The 19819-nt window shown below is 39.1% G+C and overlaps 1 protein-coding gene across 1 annotated transcript in view; it reads left to right on the top strand.

Annotated features, from left to right (window-relative positions):
* The window catches only part of SUCLG2 (succinate-CoA ligase GDP-forming subunit beta), a 164880-nt gene that overhangs the window by 50559 nt on the left and 94502 nt on the right, over positions 1-19819 (top strand). The window contains exons 3-6 of the mRNA XM_075574278.1: positions 6929-7028; positions 7935-8025; positions 12039-12191; positions 13392-13481. Coding sequence (XP_075430393.1) covers positions 6929-7028; positions 7935-8025; positions 12039-12191; positions 13392-13481 — 434 coding nt within the window. The remainder of the gene's footprint in view (positions 1-6928; positions 7029-7934; positions 8026-12038; positions 12192-13391; positions 13482-19819) is intronic.

The raw sequence follows: 19819 nt of genomic DNA, 5'->3' as shown, positions 1-19819 counted from the left end.
GGCTGAGTTAGTTTGCCAGCACTTTGCTCAGCAAGAAGTCTATGTGCATTGTAATTTAATTTAATATACCAATTATTGAAATGCTCTAAAATCGCTTGATTCGCTTACTGCTGAGACTATAAATAGGACGTGCACACCATGGTTTTTCTCCCTGTAAGACGGTATTTAGTTACATGTTTACTAATTTGGTGACATTATTAGCCTCTTGAGACTTGGCAAAACGTATAGAAGGAAGTCGAATTTGGGGGGGGGGGGGGTTGGACGACATTTAAAATTCTGCTTTTGTGTCTAGTTCCGAGCTTCGAGGTCATTTTCTGTGGTTTTTATAGTGGTATTTTTATTTTACAAGTAATGGGCATGTGGTAACTTGTGGATTAAAGTGCATATACTTTGCAATTTCTGCCTAGCATGTGGTTCATGTGTAATGTTCCTCCATTTTAAAGAAAATAGGTTTTAATTGTTAGCTAATTTTGCACCATATGCCCACGCTGTAATTTTGGCTTCCCAATGAGCTTTATGTACATATGGAAGATGAAATTAATTGAAACTCACACCCTGAAATATGTCAAGCTAATGAAACCAGCAGCTTCCTGGAAATTCTTATACATAATGAGCTATATGTATTGAGTCCAAGTTCCACATGTCCTGATAAGATACTGTATAAATCCTTTAATATGTTTTTGTTAAGTCTTCGCAAAGTTCTGAGAGGCCTTTTTATATAAGCCTTTATCAGACCTCAATATTTTGTCTGTTTTTATTTGTCTATTTTTTCCAGATCATGTCATTCTTTGGACATTGTGATATCTTTCATGTCATCTTCGTCCAATTAAGTGTTTTTTGTGTGGGGGGGGGGGGGGACGCTAAAATGTTTTCTAATCCTTCCTTAAGAAAATGGATAAATATTCCACAAGCTAGGAAATTGACATTGTTTAGACTTTAGATACTTCTCAGAAGGATCCGTGGCCTGTAGTTTCTCTCTTGAGGGCAGCCACCTTTGCATTGTTTTTTGTTTTTGTCAAGGTGTACAGAAATGTATATTTTTACATAAATTACCATGCTACTCCAGAGGTCTCATTTTCTGTGAGTGCATAAAATGACAGCAATTCCCAAGAATTGTTTTTGATGTAAATTAGCATAACAATTAAAACCAATGCCCTGATTATAAATGAATTGCACCAGTAGAGGAAGACTTTGAATAGATTTGTTACTCACGAAGATGATGCTGTTGCTCGGTAGAATAGGTTTGGTGATGTATTCAGCACCTGGTATGGTTACTTTTTCATGCGTTGCCTATCGGCTAAGAAATACTCTAGATATCAGAAGTAAAGCCATTAAATTTGTTCCATCTAGCAAAATGCTGCTGTTAAGATTGTGCGTCGTTCAAATACTGCCAGATTTACTATTTCAATTATGCGCCTTTCAGGAACGTTTGTTGAATTAGGAAAATGTTACCCAAACCTCTAGCGCTTGTGAGAAGAGATATTCAAGTAGTCAAGTCAATAAATTGTCTTAAATTTCCCTGTGGAGAAACTTTGTCTTTAGAAAACCGATCCAGCACAAACTCCAGAATATCAAGAGGATGCTTAGTGTAACACATGGAAAAAGCTGCCTAGAATGATCTTAAAAACCCAATTGACATTAAAACTGTTCAGTGTTTTCTATGGCGATTTCCCCTCTTCATATTGAACTTACAAAAATGAAGGTCACATGTGGGTCTCTAATATTATGAATATACTTTTCATCTCTGACTTGATTTTTTTTTGTTTTTGTTTTGGGGGGAATGGGGGGGGGGGTTGGCAGTTAGATATGATCATATATTATTACATCATGGACATAATTGATTAAAGTCTTCAAACTGCAAGACAGAGTTTACAAAGGAATAATACTAATTGCTTTCAACTGGATTTCTTTTCTGTGACATCTTACTTTTTATTTGGCTTTAATTTAGCAATGTGTAGACTTTGGTAAATTCTCTCAATTTTAACATCTTTTTAGGTTTTTCCTTTTTTTTGTTTTTAAATTTAATTGTTATTGCACATAAAAAAAAAAAGATTTTGTAATTACTTAGATCTAAATGGATTTTTCTTGGTTGGACCCTAGCATGTAAGTATTTAATAAATAATTTGTGATGACGTTGCTACATTGTGGTGCTGCAGGGGGTACCATGATTGTTATACATCAATAGGTTATAAATACTTGTAAATGAATACTGTGGACTATTTGCAACATTGATTATTGCACTAATTAAACTAATTGAACCCATTTGATGGAGGGACCTGCAACGCTTTGCTATTCAATGCGTTGCAGGCCCCTCCTGTTAGCAAAGGGGTTAAATACATTTCTGAATGCAAAATGGCAGTGCAAATGATCTATCAATGCAAAATAACTACATTGTATTTTCAGAGCACTTCTATAGCAGAGAACTGAATGCCGTCTTTAATGATGACCTGCAGTGACTTTCCAATCAATCCCGATGATTGCTTTCATCAGCTATGATCTGTCTTCATTGTCACTTTTCTTGAAAAATCAGCAGCTATTAATAAAGCCTAAAGTACATTTATTTCCCATTTTTGTTTGAGCAGAGAAAGGAAGGTGTGTGTGTGTGTGTGTGTGTGTGTGTGTGTGTGTGTGTGTGCGCACACGCACACGTACACTAACTATCCTTGCTTGTGCAAATGTCTTATCACTACATTTTGTCACGTGAAGGATCCGTTTGCAATGGGAGGAAGGGGATGGAACGTAAAAGCCTCACACTCTTAGAATTAGAACATATTGGACTTTCTCCTCGCACCCCCCCATCCCCCAATATTTTGTACAGCTCACTATTCTTGCACAGCAGTAAATGCCATGTGGTGGGAACAGTGATTTGCAGCCTATTGAACAGAATTGTAAGGTTGTGGCCACTGACTCTTACAAAGAAGCTATCCATGTCTAAGAGCTGTAGCACATTAATCAACTGTTGTGAGACTTCGGTAGCTCCAGAGAGCCTGTCCGTAATAAAGTCAAGGTATTATGGCTAAGGGATTTTGCTTTAAATAGACAAAATGCCTGGAGTTACCAGAGTTGCAAATGCTATATTTTTTTTAGAACAGTTGCATGCCATTCTTCTTGACAGCTAAACTCCTCCATGACTGCGCTCAGTCTGATGTTTAAACTATATTAAGGAGTCTAGCTTGGTTCTAAAGCAACGCTAATTCCTAAAGTCGTCGTTCTGATTTTCATAGTATGGTTTGTATGTATGGATTTTTATGGAGAGGTCTGGGAAGATGAATGGATTAGAGCTTCAGTACCGAAATTAAAATGTTCTGTATTTTATATAAGGTTGAAAAACAAAAAATATAAATGTATCACATACTGCACCGACACACTTTATTCGAGCAAATACCCGGTATGTACCTGGCAGATACCTGGAATGCGCCACTCCTCACCTCTGACAAGCCCCGTTGCATTTGCCTTCCCAGCCTGGGTTCATGCCTGGCTGATTGGCGGCTGATCTGTTAAATGATAATGATTAGGATTTAATAGGCTGCAATGCTTCGCGTGTCTACCAGATGGCATAAATTCATGAATTGTAATGCAGTATATATATATATATACTGTGCAGTATTGTAGCCAGCGGGAATAAAATGCTTCAATCCCTGCTTGGAAAATAACTCAATGCACTCGGGCAGAAAACAGTCACAAACCTCAATACACCCGGGTATACCCGAATTCGTGGGACTAGCCAAGCTCGAATAAAGTGTGTCGCCAGTGTATATCTTAGCGCAGTGTTTTCCCAACCTGTCCTCGTCACCCGTGCCCATACCAGGTTTCTGAGGCAATCACTTAACAGTCTATAAATATGCCAAAAAGAGAGTGCATTCACCGGGATTTCAAGTGTGGTGGTTATTCCCAAAACCTGGTGTGGCTGTGGGACACAAGGAGAGATTTGGAAAACACTGCCGTAGCATGTGATTGGCCCTTGCACTGGTTAGTGAATTTAGTGCAAATTCTACTGCATTAAATATTGTGAAAAATGGATTAACAAACTTTTTTTTTTTTAAACGCCTGAGAGAAGTGTGGATAAATATTTGTGTGATACGAGAAATGTTATTTCTAGCATTGGTTGTTCATTTAAATTTTATATGGTCAACTCTGCGATCTGCTTACGTGTATAGTCAACCGTGATGGTTCGACATTTTATTTTCTTCTCCTAAACAAAAGGTTTGATCAGATAAAATGATCTATTCCATGTCTTGTGGACCTTTTAATGACTCCATGAACCATTGTCAGTTATTATTCCCTTCACTGCATAGGTTTAGCCAAGTGTGATTGTAACGAACATATAATTTCATACTGTATTTTAAAGCAGCTGGATAGCTAACATTTGTCTGTACTAACTCAATTTGTCCTTCTGGTTGGGATATTTCCATAAAAAATCCATTATACCCATTGCAGTTTTTGTACAAGGCATCTAGAGAGTACAGCTATATCATTCTGCCTAAAATTGCATTTTCTACTAAGGAATATTCTCTCGTAATTCAGTTTGGGAATTTCAACTCGAGATTAAAATAAATAAAGCATGAAAAATTCTGTGCTGTTTCTAAAAAAAATCAGATGCTTTAAGTAAATAAGAATTGGTGACAGAGTGGTGAATCAACTGGACAAATACAAAATGATCTTGGATAGCTCTTTTATCAAATCAAATTTCACTGATTTACTTGAGCAAATAACTCCTGAATTAAATGACTTCATGTTCGTTTCCCCAAAGGCAAGAAGAACCTGGTTTACTATATGTTGTTGAGCTAGCGTATTGATCAAAACGGCAGGTCTAACCTTTCATATAATAATGATTTGGTGTATTGGTGCTTTTTTGTTTTATACATGTCGTTTTTAAATGTGTTACATTTCTTTTCTTCTGGCAATTAATTATTTTCATGTAGCGATTTCTGGGATCTGTGCTGTGTGCTTTAGTTTCAGGCAAGGGATTATTGGCCAGTGGAAATTTATAGGTAGGTTACATGTTCAAGCCTGTGTTGATGCGTCTGCTTTAATTTGGCATTTACTCATTGGAAGCGCTATACGTGATCCACTACTGCAATAGCAAGCTACTAAAATCTCCCACCCTCACTAGATAAATAATGGAGCCCTCTTTCTCCACCACCCCCTCCCTTTCCCCAACTGTTTGGTTTAATATTCTTTTTCATGGGGTACAGAAAAGGACATACAGTAATTGCAACATATGTCAAATTTTGAATTGCAGCTTATTGGGGTGGGGAAAATACCAGAAAAAGGAAAATAAAGGATATTTGGGTAAACGAAATAATTACTGTGCTTCGGCCGACCTGCGGCTCCGATAAGGCTTGTGTATCGGATCATTGGTCAGAACCTGCATTGCTGCTACTCACTCGCACACCTCACAGCATTAAATCTATGGTAGGCTCAGGCCTCCTATCCCCCCTCTCAGCCACCAGCCATGGCTCCCATATTATTGAGACTTTTGGGGACATATCTCAGGAATGTTGTGATTATTTTTTTTTCCATGAAAAGAATTTACCACACCCGACGTTTTAATGGTGTTATGGATACCACTTGTTTATTCCACAAGGACGTAATGCAGCACCTCGTCGCTAGAATAATATGCGCGTCAAGTTTACCTGCTCATTTGAGTAGGCCCTCTGGAGGTCTACGGGTCTGCCCACCACCGTACCAACCAGAGGGTGTATCTGTTTCCACAGAGGTGCTACTATCTGGCATAAACACCATTTGTGTGTTAGGGGTCCCGTTTGCCTACATTCCCTCAAGCATAGGAGACACCTTTCCTCTATTAATTGCGTGTAGCCTGACCAGGGTTAAGTAATAACTATTTCATATAGAACTTTTCTCCCAATGGAACTCAACCCGCGTCACAATTATGGCATGCGATATGCTGCACATAAGATTGTTACAGATTTAGTCCCTGCCCAGATGAGCTTAAAATCTATGATTTTGGTGCCCGAGGCACAGGGAGATAAAGTGACTTGCCCAAGGTCACAAGGAGCTGACACTGGGAATTGAGCCAGGTTGCCTTGCTTCAAACTCTGTCATTGTTTACAGAGTCAGTGTCCTTACTCACTGAGCCGCTCCTAAGTACCACCTATATAGCATTTTGTATGAGTTCTTTTTGAGAACTGTGCAAATTGAACTTTTGGCTGTTGCCTCACATATCATGTCCCAATCATTCATGTATAACATCTCCTAATTCTTCCTTCCACTTTAGCATATACTCGCACTTACTAGCATGGTCAGTGTTCAGTAGTATTTAATATATGTCTGAAATCAGCCCACGCTCCAGGACTTTTATATAGTAGTTATAGTTAGGTGATGGAGGAAGGGGTATCGCAAGGAATGGATCGACATAACATTTTTAACTTGTAGGAAGCAAAATATTTCAGAGTGGGATAGATAATTTTCTCTCTACGTTTAATTCGACAAAACTTCTGACGCGAGATTCATCAATATTGTAGTCCAGGTGGTGGGGAGCGCAGATATGTGAAAAAGAAAATGAAAAAACAAAATAGTTCAATATGTCTGTTCAAATCTATAGATTTCTGTGTAACCTATAGACTGCTTACTCTCAATCTATCTGTTCTTTTAAAGAATATCCATCAGTGACGTCACTGGCACGCCCCCGGACGGCGCGCGTACCATGGCCAGGGTTTGCACCTGCTTTCCCTCAGCCTCCGCACGCCTCCACACGGGCGAAGTGTCCATGGACGCAGCCTAAGTCTTAGTACAGAGAGTACAAATTTATTTCGTTGTTTTAGTAATATTTTTTTATCAAAATATATGCCCGTCCAGCCTGTTGGCAGTATCCTGTTTTAATGTTAACTTTTTTTTTTAATGATCCCATATAAATGTCATCTAAGGTTACATGATGATTGCTAAATTGCAGTTCTTTTTCTTTCAGAGGCAAGGGAAATTGTTTTAAAAGCACAGATCTTAGCAGGAGGAAGAGGCAAAGGAGTCTTTGACAGTGGATTAAAAGGTGGAGTCCACTTAACTACAGAGTAAGTCTTGAACGTTTTAAAATGTCTATGAAAAACCTTATCAGAACGTTCTAAAATAGCTTATTACTGCCATTTGAAGGTGCAATCCCACCGATTTTTTTTTAAATTTTTTTTTTATTTTTATTTTTTAGTTGCATGGTAGTTATTAGATTTAAACTAGGGTTTGAGACCTTTAAACAGCAGGCATATGCTTATGGGGTTCCATGTTAAAATGGACATGAAGTTAAAGGTGACCCTGTGTGCGCATTTGCATGTGATTTCCCAGAATCCCTGGCTGCAGTGGAAGCACTGTATCCTAGGAGATAATGCAGAAAAGCCGGGTTGCAGACCTGTTTGAGACATATGAATGTGCTCACAAGTAATATTATTTGCTATACACATTAAACCGAATTTCTCTGTTACCTTTAAAATGGTTAACCTATTCAATGTAACGCAGTATTAACACGATCTGTCATTATTTTTAAAAGTGCAATCCGACCAGTTCAATTTTCTAAGGGCCTCTGAACAGGAAAGTGTTAAAGCATTTTTTGTGCCCTTATTCCCCTCCCCCCTGTCTTATCAGAGATGCAATAAAGTTTTGTGGAGGGGGAACTCTGGTTGTACAAACACTTGCTGATCACACCGTGACATCACACAAAGGGGAGCAGTCAGAAGACATCATACCCCTCCAAAGTCTCACTTTAAATAATAAATTCAATATACTTACAGTTGTCAGATTTGGGTGTAAAAAATAAAGTATGAGTTACCTAGGTGAGACCTGTAAACAGGTCACTGGAATTAGTTCACTTTGTTCGATTGCCCCTTTTAAATCCTTAAATTCCGTGCTTAAAGGATTATTTGAAATTGTATGTGTTACATAAACGAATTTCTAGATGTATATTCTTTATTTCATATTTTACTTTGCAGCCCTAACAAAGTGGGAACTCTTGCAAAGCAGATGATTGGGTATAAACTTACTACAAAACAAACTTCAAAGGATGGTGTTAAAGTTAATAAGGTGAGTATTGATGTTCAGGGCGTGCTGACAGGCGCATGCGTGAGCTGCCGTTTGCCTATTGGGCAATATGTCCTTACTTGCGAGTGTACTTAAAGTGAGTGTCCTTAAACCGGGGTATGCCTGTATATTGCGTTTAGTCATAAGAAGCATTTATTCACATAGGCCACTACCATGATAGGAAGTCGTTATTTTTCTATGAAAACCAATCTCTCAATTTCAATATGAAGATGCACGTGCTACAGTAAGTAGTCTGATGTAATCTTAAACGCATTATTCTCACAAATGAAGCCTGTTAATGCTTGTGCTAATAGGCAACTCTTTTTAGACACTAATGTTCAGCTTGTCCCTGTGTTTTATGGACTACCAGCAAAACGTGTGCCTTTGCAATGTTCTATATCTCTTATCGATCTCTGTAGCAAAATCTATATTATAATCCTGTTTTGTTGGGGGTCTAAACAAATATACTGACCCCTCCCCAGCAACAGACGGGATAAGGAACTGCTGATGTACTGTCATGGATCTTCGCACCAAGTCTATGCCACAGAGAGCAGGATTAACGAACCATCCGTTAAAAGGATGATACAGCATTAACATGCTAGTTGACAGCTTAATCAGTACTGTCTAGGGTAATGTTCTGGTTAAAATACCTTCTAATTTTATCACTCTAGTAGTACAATAATTAAGTTCTTTACAGGAATGTCGAATACAGCATGATCACTGCAGTTCAGGTCTCTTTGCCCCCTTTGCTGTGGCTCAGCAGAAAATACATCAGCGACCCAGGCAATTAATGAGCCATTCTTCCAGCTTTTGGCAGGCGTCCATGCTCCAGCTATTGAAGGAAACATTTTTTTCTTTAAATGGAGAAAACAAAAAAATGTCTAGTGTTGGTAAAACTGGACCCCTTATCTGTGTTTAACACCGACTGTATGTGCTTTGATATCGGAGAAACCTGTTCTTCATTGGATGTTAAAGAGTATTAATGACTTTGGTGCAGAACGTATAATTTTGAGGGCCACACCAGCTCTCCAAGGTTAAAGCAGCTACCTAGCAAAGCTACTGGAGATACGTTCAAACATACGCGGCCATATAGATCACTGTAATGGAACCTACTTCTTGGGTATGGAGATAAACCGTTTGATGCAGCAAAGTCTGCTAGCTGCAAACATGGGCCAAAAATGGGTGTCAAACTAGAACCACATTTTCCAGAACAAAAATCCAATTAACAGATGCTCTAATACAGGAGTGAGCAATAGATGGTAATGCTGCACACCAGACTGGATAAAGTACAGATACTTGCAATGACCGATGCTCCTGGTTCAGGGAAATCTGTCTATAAATTCCTATACGTAAGTTAGAATAGATAATCCAAGGCACTGCGGATTTTCCAAATCATTTAATGTGTCAGAACAGGACAGTGCTCTTCTGGCAAGATGGCAAGTGGAATCAAGCAGGTCCCAGAGAGGGGAAAACGTCACGCCACAGGGGGCCTCAGACAGCGGGATATCGGACGATCGGTTCTACCAGCAGAACCATACCAGTATTCGGTTCTACTGTATGGAAGTGGCCATTCCCAGACAGGACAAAGGTATAATCTTCACCTGCATAGGACTAGCCAGGATCCCAGTAAAAGCCCAACTTAAATGGGGTATAACAGAAGTTACTCTGAAAGACAAGGGGGGCCGAGTCCGATAGCCGTACAGTAACTAAGCAGATATACCTCCCTCTGAGATTTAAGAGTGGGCACTTAAGGAAGCACAGTACGAGAAAATAGTACAACGTTGTTGTGTGGGGTGTCCTCGTGCCTGGGGACATGAATAGAGACTGATATTGTACTACAAAGTTCCTGGCACCCATTGTTTTCACCTTTGCTATCTCATTGCCCAGCCGCCTGAATCCAGCACCCCGAGTCAAGGTAATCTATGCAGAGTAGCCAAATATAGTGTATCTACGTAATCTCCCTAAAAGCCAGGCAGGGAGGGTTTAGCATAAATGTTTCCATGTATTCAGATTACCCGAGTCAGTTGTTCTTTGCCAAATTCCTTGATTTTACTGAAGTTTTCTTCCCAAAGGCTAGATATAAATAAGACTAAGGTAGCTGGCATTTCCTTTTACATGAAATATTTGTATTGACATGGTGGTTATAATTAGTCTGAAGACTGTAGTAACCACTACCTCACACAGCACTTATGACCTGAGATATGATTCCAAAAGACTGTTCACGGTCCCAAGGTTCAGTGAAGAATCCGGTCGCTCCTGTTACCGTGCACCTCACGTCTGGAACAATCTACCCGAGACTCTCAAAGCCAACTCCAGCTTAAATTCTTTCAAGATTTCAGCTGTTTCCTATTTTATTCTTGTCTGTAATTGTTACATACAGTTAACATGGATATATGCTTATAACATATATTGTTGTTAACTATGTCTAAATATTATGTGTAACAATTGTCACGGGAGACCAGTGCTTTTAACACCTTTACCTTCTGGGATCATTCACTAGGCAAAATAAGGTAGTGGAATAAAATGGTTTATTCTGGTGAGACCAGCAGACATACAAATGGTACACAAAATACAGAGAATATGCACATAACTGGAGGGAGAGACTAGCCTAACTAGGTGCAGGGCGCCTGCTTCAGAAGGCTTACCCTGTCCGCTCCTGGCCCAGAAACTTCACGGTACCTTCCTCCGGGAAGATACCAGGCTATATCCACTAACCGTGAGCAAAGCGAAAAATTAGAACTTGGCCGCAAAATGCAGGACTTGGTCTCGACTAGGCAGGCTTCTCTGGCAAAAACGAAGCCGGTTGCTCTGCTATTCGCAACAGAGCAACTTTGAAAAGCTTGCAAGCGCCTCACCGACCTAAGCCTGAAATAGTCTGGTCTTCTGATCGGCTGTCCCCTTACATAGCCCTCTGTGTTCTACAGTATGTCTAACATGGAGAAGGGGCGGGCGACCAATCAGAGTACAGATCGTAACTCAGCCAGCCAATCCGAATGGGGGCTCATCTGGCTGCTGACTTCAGAGGAGGGGGTGTGTCGAGCCGGCTCAGAAAGCCGGGCGAGCATGAAATATGATTTGGCCTATGGGAATCGTGCCTACGAGCAGCGGCTTCCCCCGGCCAACCCATTGCCTCCCGCTGGGCAGGCTCTACCGGGTCTGGCAGTCCAAGTATCTTCACTGCAGGGAGCCCTTGTTCTCCCGACCCAGTACTCCACCCTTCCCCGCTCACCAAACTGTCCCGACACCTCTGGACTTCCCTTCTTCCCTTTGATCCACGATCTCTATACAGACATCCCGGCACCTCTGTAGATGCCCGGGCTGACTGTATAGCGATTAATACATTTGGTATAAAACATAATACGGTTTTATTAAACTTGTAACTCTTGGGGAACATTTATACATGTGCAGGAAATGGGTCTGGGATACTTGTGGTCGAAAACCAGGGTTCTGGGGGACACAGTGTAGCTCCGTTATAATTCACCTTGCGTACTCGCAGACCCTCCCTGCGCGCCGGGGAGTATTACGGGACTACCGGTAACTTTGTCCCCCAAACTCCTACACAGAATCTAAATACAATTTGACCCAAATATCCCCCTTGAAACTCCCACTCCCGAAATCCCAGGTCTACTGAATAACGGGAAAAGGTAAAACACATAACAGGACAAGTTTTTAGGTATGCTTACAGTGCCCCTGGCTTATGATGCTTCCCCTTTATTATGAAGACTGGCTACCCCCTACCGTCACAACGATGTATTCTCATAAGCCGGTGCCCAGACATATTTGAAAACAAGCGGTAACTCTCAATGCATTTCCTGGTAAAACATTTTATACATAAATATAAACGAATAAATAAACGTTCGCTGCAAAGCGGAGGAGGTCTTTAAAATGTCGTTATCAGAACGTTCAATTTATGCTTTTGCTTAAAATGTCATAGAAATCAATAAATCCTTCAATAAAATGACCATGTTCAGTATTCTATGAGACAATGCATGCTCACTCCACGTTTATTGTTTTAGGTAATGGTTGCAGAGGCTCTAGATATTTCAAGGGAAACCTATTTGGCAATATTAATGGACCGGGCGTGTAATGGACCCGTTTTGGTTGGCAGCCCTCAAGGGGGTGTTGACATTGAAGAAGTGGCAGAGAAAACTCCAGAACTTATTTTTAAGGTAAGCTCAAAGCCCAGTTATTGGCTCATGACTTCTGCAATTAAAAGAACATAAGCATGATATACCGTATGCATGAAATCTTATAACCAAACTTCTTTTATCTGGCCTATATTTTAGTACATGCGCCTAAACGGACTGTTGTGTTGGTGTGCCTAATTGTGACTCGGTCTTAAATTGCCCCCAATGTTGGATATCTCACTTGTCTGTTCACCATTCTTCATGGACCTCCGGTTCACCCTCAGATATGTACAGCTATCTAGCACAAGAGCCATTAGCCACAGTGGCCCTTCCAGCTGACAAATCTTAAACCGTGATCTTTGGCCTTGGTTTGGGGTTCACAGTCCATTCTTCAAACGACTCATGAAGACCCAGTAACAATATTGCACATTGGGCCTTATTCAATAAAGTGCGATAGTACCAATTCGGCACTACCGCATGGGAACTCCCATTGGAGAGTTGAGTTTCTCCTTCCCTAACATGTTAATTGACATGTAGCTTTAACCGTCTTCTGTGTCGGACTCCCTACAAAACTTTTAATACATAGACCTCCAATGTTTCTTTAATGAAGGTTTGATCCAGGACCTTGAAGGTGCTTTGAGAATTGTTGACAATGTTGCAATGATTTGTTCCATTGTATCCCGTTTCAGGCGTACCTTACTCAAATTGTAAGCACTATATATAGCCATGAATCACAGAGCTGGAATGTGAAGGAGATTTCACATCTCATAAAAATATCTGCTCTTTAAAGATTTATGGTTCACATCACCTTTTTTCTTTTAGATTTACGTATCGGGTAACGGGAATCTTTGACAAGAAGGATGGACTTTTTTTTTCTTTGTTAGGCTTTTTTCAATAAGACGACTTGGCATAATCGCCAACACATTGATAACATTCTAGAGAATATCATAAAAATTAGCAGCCTAATATTTGTTAAAGCCATCTGTCCAGTAATTAAAAGTGAAAAGTGTGTTGTCAAATTGTCTTGTCAATATGCCACTATAAAGAACAGTCTTGTTTTGGAAGTACTTCCATCAAAGGATAGTTGGGTAATTATAATGTACCCTATAGGCACCTGCTAGAGTTTTGATCTGTTGTACTGCTGGCATATTGCCATATATTAATTACCAATTTGGATTATGCAGACGTGTTCTTCTTTTTGCCTGAATAGAATATTCTAATTGTAATTTTTTTTCCCAAAAGGAGGAAATAGACATATTTGACGGCATAAAGGACAGCCAAGCATTGCGGATGGCAGATAATTTAGGATTCAAAGGACCTCTGCAAAATCAGGTAATGCTATTAAAAAGTTACATGTAATAGCCTACTGTGTGGCCTGGCAGATATGTACTGTAACGCCTTTAGTGATGGACGGGTTTCAGCACGTTACAAAGCACTAAATAGAATAAAGAGGTCTGTGGAACATTGGTGACTTTAAATTAACAATCCTTGTCTGTATTTTCATGACATGAGGTCTTATTCTGTATCTTTACAATGGATAGAGACCTTTTAAGTAGTGATATGTTTGCTGGAAAAGTCTTCATTCCTGACACTCCCTCTGCTGTAAATACAGAAGCGTCTTAATGCATGTCCCAGAACTCTGAGTAGCATGTGTGGCCATTAGCCAGTAGCCCCATGTTTAAACTCAAGACTTGATGGAGCAGCAAATCCAAGGTACTGTCACTAATGCGTTTACTGGGGGGGAAAAAAAATCTAATGAAATGAACTGCCAGTGTCATGTTTTTAATATTTTAAATGTAGTTGACTGAAAAACCAAAACCAAATACTTTGGATTGTTACCTAATCTTTTACTTAACTTCTTGTTTAATGCTGACACAATTAGAGAAATGGAAAAGAGGAAGAAGCATATTGTAGGGTATCTGATATGAAGATATTCACATAGGACTCCTCCATGAAAAGTAATACAATTACCCCCCAAAAAACTTAAATTCTAATTTGTATGTGTGTGTTTGTTTTCTTTCAGTGTTACATGGCACGAGCATATACTTTCACGTTAAAGTACATTTGCAACACCTGTGTTAAAACAGTTAGGACGGTACCTTCATCACTTTATTGCACCTTTTTTTATATCAAATCAAACATCATATGCCTATTGAGCAATGATGAAGTAGTTAGCGACGTGGTTCTACATCCTGACAATATCGAGCGTAGGAATTAAATAAGTGCTCCCTTGCGACAGGCTGAGTGTGATGGTAAAATGTGTGCATGGGTAATATACTGTACACACATACACACATACATGGGATGGTGCAAAGCAGGTAGTAAATATGAGAGCACAAGGATCAAAGATAACTGCTATAATTGCACTCGAGATCCTAGTTAGTATATGAAGTGATGGATATATTAAAACTTATGTTTAATTTTAACAAAACATTAAACAATATACACATATCGTGAGGTGCGTTATCTTTCTTTTGTTTTAATAATTTATCTTGATTTTCCCAGTCCTCCCAGGCAATCTTTTGCATTTTTGAGAATAGTGGGGACCACTTTGACAAATGTAGCTCTGAGCCTTTTTGTTGTTGTTTATTTTTTTTTTTTTTTGTTTTTGTTCCCCCCCCCCCCCCTTGGATTTTCAAACATTAAACATTATTCCAGTACAGAACAAAATAAGATACAGAGAAAAACATACCTTTACACATAATTATTTTTAGTTTTGCGCATCATACAGTACTTATAATTTCAAAATGAAACACACTAATACAAATATTTAAAAAAAAAAAAAAAAATACTTTTCAAAGATTCACATCAGAGCTATCACCACACAGCCTCTTATCAGAATGTAGTATACAATTTTCAGTTACTATCTCCCCCATCAACTCTATGCTATCATATTTCCTCGAGGTTGACATTATCTGTGGCCCATCGCAATCGGTCTCAGGAGACCCCAAGAGATATGCTCAAATATCTGTTGGATTGAATCCCTATCTTGTTACATGGTATCAAACTTTTTTTTTTTTTTCCAATTAAAAAAAAAAATTCTGTTCTTTGTTTGTTCTTTTTCTCAGCTTCCAGTTTGTCCATCAATTTATTCAGATAATTGTTTAAAATAGTTTAAAATATCTAGAGTGGGGGGGGGGGGTCAGATTTTATCCATTTCACCATCACCGTTTTCCTTGCTGCAAGCAAGACAATCTCTGCTAGACTTGGGACATTTTTCCTTACATTGACCTCTTTCCAAATTTCCATATTTCCAAACGGCAAGGCTATGGGCTCTTTTATTGTAGTTACCTCAATAACTTCTTGTATGTACTGCAGGACCGTGTCCCAGAAATTGGAGATAACATACAATCCCATAAACTGTGTTTTAAATCTGCTCTTTCCTGAGAGCATTTGGGGCACTTAATTTTAGATTTCTCTATCCCCTTATAATTGATATCAAAGGCATAATAGGCGCTATGCAGTATCTTATATTGCATCTCTCTCCAGGCCTCAGATACTATAATTTTCCTAACCCGAGTTCATCCTTAGAGTAACATGTCAACTCCTTCAATTTCTGGGAATCATTTTCCCATCTAGTGAACATTTCTTCTTGGATCCCTCCTATATTCCTTGTCCTAATCCAATTATTATAAATCTGAGAGTACCAAATATTCTATTGGCCTGCTCAAAGACATCAAAAACCATTTTATCCCAATAGGTCTGAGTTATAGCTTTCCATACCATTTACTTGCCTATAAGGAAAGTGATATCTTTGAGGCAGCCACATTCGTTCATTCAGTTCCTGGAACGTCAAGAACCTACCATTATTCACATCTACCAGCTGACCCAGAGTTCTCATCCCCTTGACTCTCCATATCTGAAAAGAGATCTGCTTCTTATCAAATATTTTTTAACAGAAGCGCTGTCCTTTACAAAACCCGTCTGATCTGCATGTTCTAATTTAGGTAGGACCCAATATTTAAGGCAGTATCTTTGCATCTTGTTTCAATAGAGAAATTGGTCTATAGGATTCTGGATTCAAGGGGTCTCTCTCTTTGTGGATTATTTTTACAAAGGCAGTTTTACCTGTCTCCATATATTCTTCTGTATCTAAAATTTCTTTGAACACTTCCCTAAGAGGGGCCCAATTTCGTCGATAAGCATTGTACTGAACTTCCCTTTGAATTCTTCAGGGCCTGGTGCTTTCCCATTTCTAAGAGTTTTAATAGAATGTCCGTTAGCAATAAAGCACTGAGTGTTGTATAAAAAACCACCTTGGAGATGTGCACCGCGCACGTGGACGCAGCCTGATGAAGCAGGGAGCGAGAGAGCTGCAGAGAGGAGAGAGCTCCAGATGCCGGGTAAGTCCTCACGCGGTGGCCATTTCCTCATTATATATTCTGATGAGGCATTACAGTATACCATCCTCTCCTCCATGTCTCCTCTAGTGGACATAACTCCGTATGGGAAAGATTTGTTTGTTAAGATGGCTGCTACTCCTTTTTTCCCTACAGCTTGGGGAATATATACACTTGCCCACCCAGTCCCTCTTAAGTTTTTCGCTTTCTGTCGCATTTAGATGAGTTTCCTGAATTAATGCGACTTCGGCTTAAGATGCTTCAGAATTTTATTTCTATTGATAGGGGAATTGATTCGTTTAACATTCGATGAAATAATTCTCAAAGGATATACCCAGTGGAGCTATTCATAATTCTTAGCACAGTGGCGAGACCGTATGTACAGTATAAACAGCTGAGTAGCATATAAAGTGCATAACAAACAGAAAAAACACAATTAACCCCAAAAACATAAGTAACAAATCTTAACATTTGTTGAACTTCTTCCTATTTTTTCCAGAAGTACAAATTATATGCAGCTTTACTTTCCCTTAAGCTCTCCCCAACCCCACCCTTTTACTTATTGAACAATACAGTGCACTGGCCGAATCGAACTCCTCAACTTCTATCAACTTAAACTATTTAAAGTTATATTATAGGGACGTGCTATATTTGCAATCCTTTTCTCGCACAATAACCCTACAAATATTGAAGATGCATATCTGCATGGTTAAAATCTAGACAGCGACCCGAGACTATAAAGGAACAATTAGAGAAGTCAACCACCCATATAAAATCCTTATAGCAAAAAGACCCATTAGGTCTTGATACTTAAGCAAGATATCTTCTGCTGCAATCAGCTCCGCGCTGTATCCTCACTGCAGCCTCTTTCTCTAGTTGGTGTTTGACGATCCTGCGTACGCCTCTGATTACACTCCACTCACCTGTCCTTAATGTCTTTGTGGTGATCAAGAATGTACTTTTCAGCTTCCCTAGCCTCCGAAAAAAAAAATATCTTTACTCCATTCGCAGTAAAAAGTCAGAGTGGCTGGAAACTCCAAAGTAAATCTTTTAGAGCTACAAAGTTTTCCAAACTCTCTCATTTTGTTAGAGACTGCCACTGAATAGTCCTGGAAAATTAATATCCTTAATTCCTCAGATGCAATTTCTCCTGAAGTCCAGCAATTTGGCCATCACTGCTCTTGGTCTTTCTCCTTGATATTTATTTGGGCCAGTCTATGGGCTCTTTCTACTTTGATGGTGTCCTAATCCGAAAGCAACCCCATAGTCTCTGGAGCCATTTTGAGCAGGAATCCATAAACTGGTATGGTTTTACAGTATTCCAATAACTCTTATATTGCGCCTCCTGGATCTATTTTCAAGATAATCTACCTTTTCCTCCAAGACTTGGTTTTTCTTTTTTAGTTCCTGGACTTCTGATCGAGTTTCTCCCAGATCATCTTGCAAATCTCCCATTCTGGTCTCCACCTCTCCCAATCTTTTTGCAAGGAGAACTCCTCTTTAAAATCTTCAAGGACTTTGCAGGCAGTCAAACCTCTTATTTAATGCAGACATTAGCTCTTTTGCAAGTGCTTTGGCCATAGCTGCATATTAAGAGCCTGTCTATTTAAGGGCCTCCTGCTGTTGTTCCTCTATCTTTCCCTGACTTGTAACTTTGTTCAGACGCATCTTGGGAGATTCTCTCTCTCTTTTTTTTTTTTTTTTTTATATTTTTTTTCTTTTCTGCTGCTTAGCTGTATGTTGTTTCCCAGATAGCTGGCCATGGTGCTCCGGGGCAGCACTGTGAATCGTGTTTTTTGTGTTTGTTTTTTTTAATTGATTTTTTTGGCACAGTGTTAATTTGCAGAGCGAGGCTGATCGGGAGCTCAGCCGTCTGCGACTTTGCTCCCTTGCGCCATACCGGAAGTAGCTCTGATGCTTTCATTGCCCAAAATGGCATCTAATCTATCTTAAATTCCACTCGTTTTGATTCCACGGTGGAGATTGTTGGGGCCCTGTTTTCTAACCAGAAAGTAGTTCTAAATTTCTTTTCTACCATTAGGATATCAACAATTCTGGTAGTTTTGCGGTTTTAACACCTTGTTGCCAAATACCCAAATTACCAAATAAAATTGGAATAGGATTGATTGTTGGCTCTCTTCCCATCTTCTCATTAATATATTTTATACTTGTTTTCAGATAACTTGAATGAGTCTGCAAGTCTAGACTGAGCCCGACCGCTTTGGGTGTTTTTTCGATCGAATCTTTCTGAGGAACATATTACATAGTTTAAAAACACTTTTAAGAAGTACTGTAGCCATTTGCGTGAATTCTAGTAGTTTGAAACATAAGTTAGAATGAATGCATTTTACTGGCTATTAAGCATCTTTTTAACCATTTATTATTGGGATATATAGATTTCTAATAGAGTAATGTAAATTAACTACGTTTTCCCTTTATTTTGGCCATTCAAGTGTTAAATACCACTGTTTTGAGCCCCACTAAAATTGTAACTAGAAGCAAACGCAGTATGTTGTGAATCCTTTCTCTGATCATAGGTTTTTACTGTGTATCAGGGGCGTATTTAAACTGCAACACATCAGTAACTTAAGTATTATTACACCCAACAACTAAACCTTAAACACTTGAAATGAGTGAGCAGTTGGATTACTGATTCCATGGGAAGAATGCATCTGTTACTGTTTGATGATCTCCCAGATCTCTATTTACATATTTCCCAGTATTTAAAATGCGTTTGCCGTTTTGTGAACATTTTCCATTGTTCATTAAGTTCATTTGCTTTATCAATATTAGTATGATGGTAATGTGGTGTTTTTATCCAGCAATTGAATAAGTATATAGTAATATGTCTCGGGCATACTACAGTATACAATGGAAATATTCTATTGGCTATCACAATGGGCTTTCTGCCAAGGGACAGAATTGTATTTCTTGGTTCTGATTGATGTTTAATATTAATGGGTGTTTGTGGGTTTGTTTCACATGACCTATTCCTTGTATATTAACATATATTTGGGCCAACGTGAAGTGTTACAATTTGATTCATACATTTTATAATGTTCGTTTCAAAGACCTTTTCTGGTAAGTTGGGTAAATTCTCATGCACCCATGTAATTTACTGGTTGGTTTATAACTGATTGCCATATTGATACATAACGCAGTATTGGATTTCCTTTGTTTTAAACATAAAATCTGTGAAGCAGTTCGGCAAAAAGTGAATGTTGCTGATCACTTTCCACCAGCCTTTTTATGATCTCTACAGTTAATATTCCATTTATTCTTTATGCTGCAGTAATCATTCAGTACGTGCAATGAATTCCTTTGAGAGAA

The sequence above is a fragment of the Ascaphus truei genome, chromosome 17 (genome assembly GCF_040206685.1).
Source record: "Ascaphus truei isolate aAscTru1 chromosome 17, aAscTru1.hap1, whole genome shotgun sequence".
NCBI classification, from domain to species: domain Eukaryota; kingdom Metazoa; phylum Chordata; class Amphibia; order Anura; family Ascaphidae; genus Ascaphus; species Ascaphus truei.
Note: the sequence above shows the minus strand (reverse complement) of the source record. Positions and strands in the feature narration are given on the sequence as shown.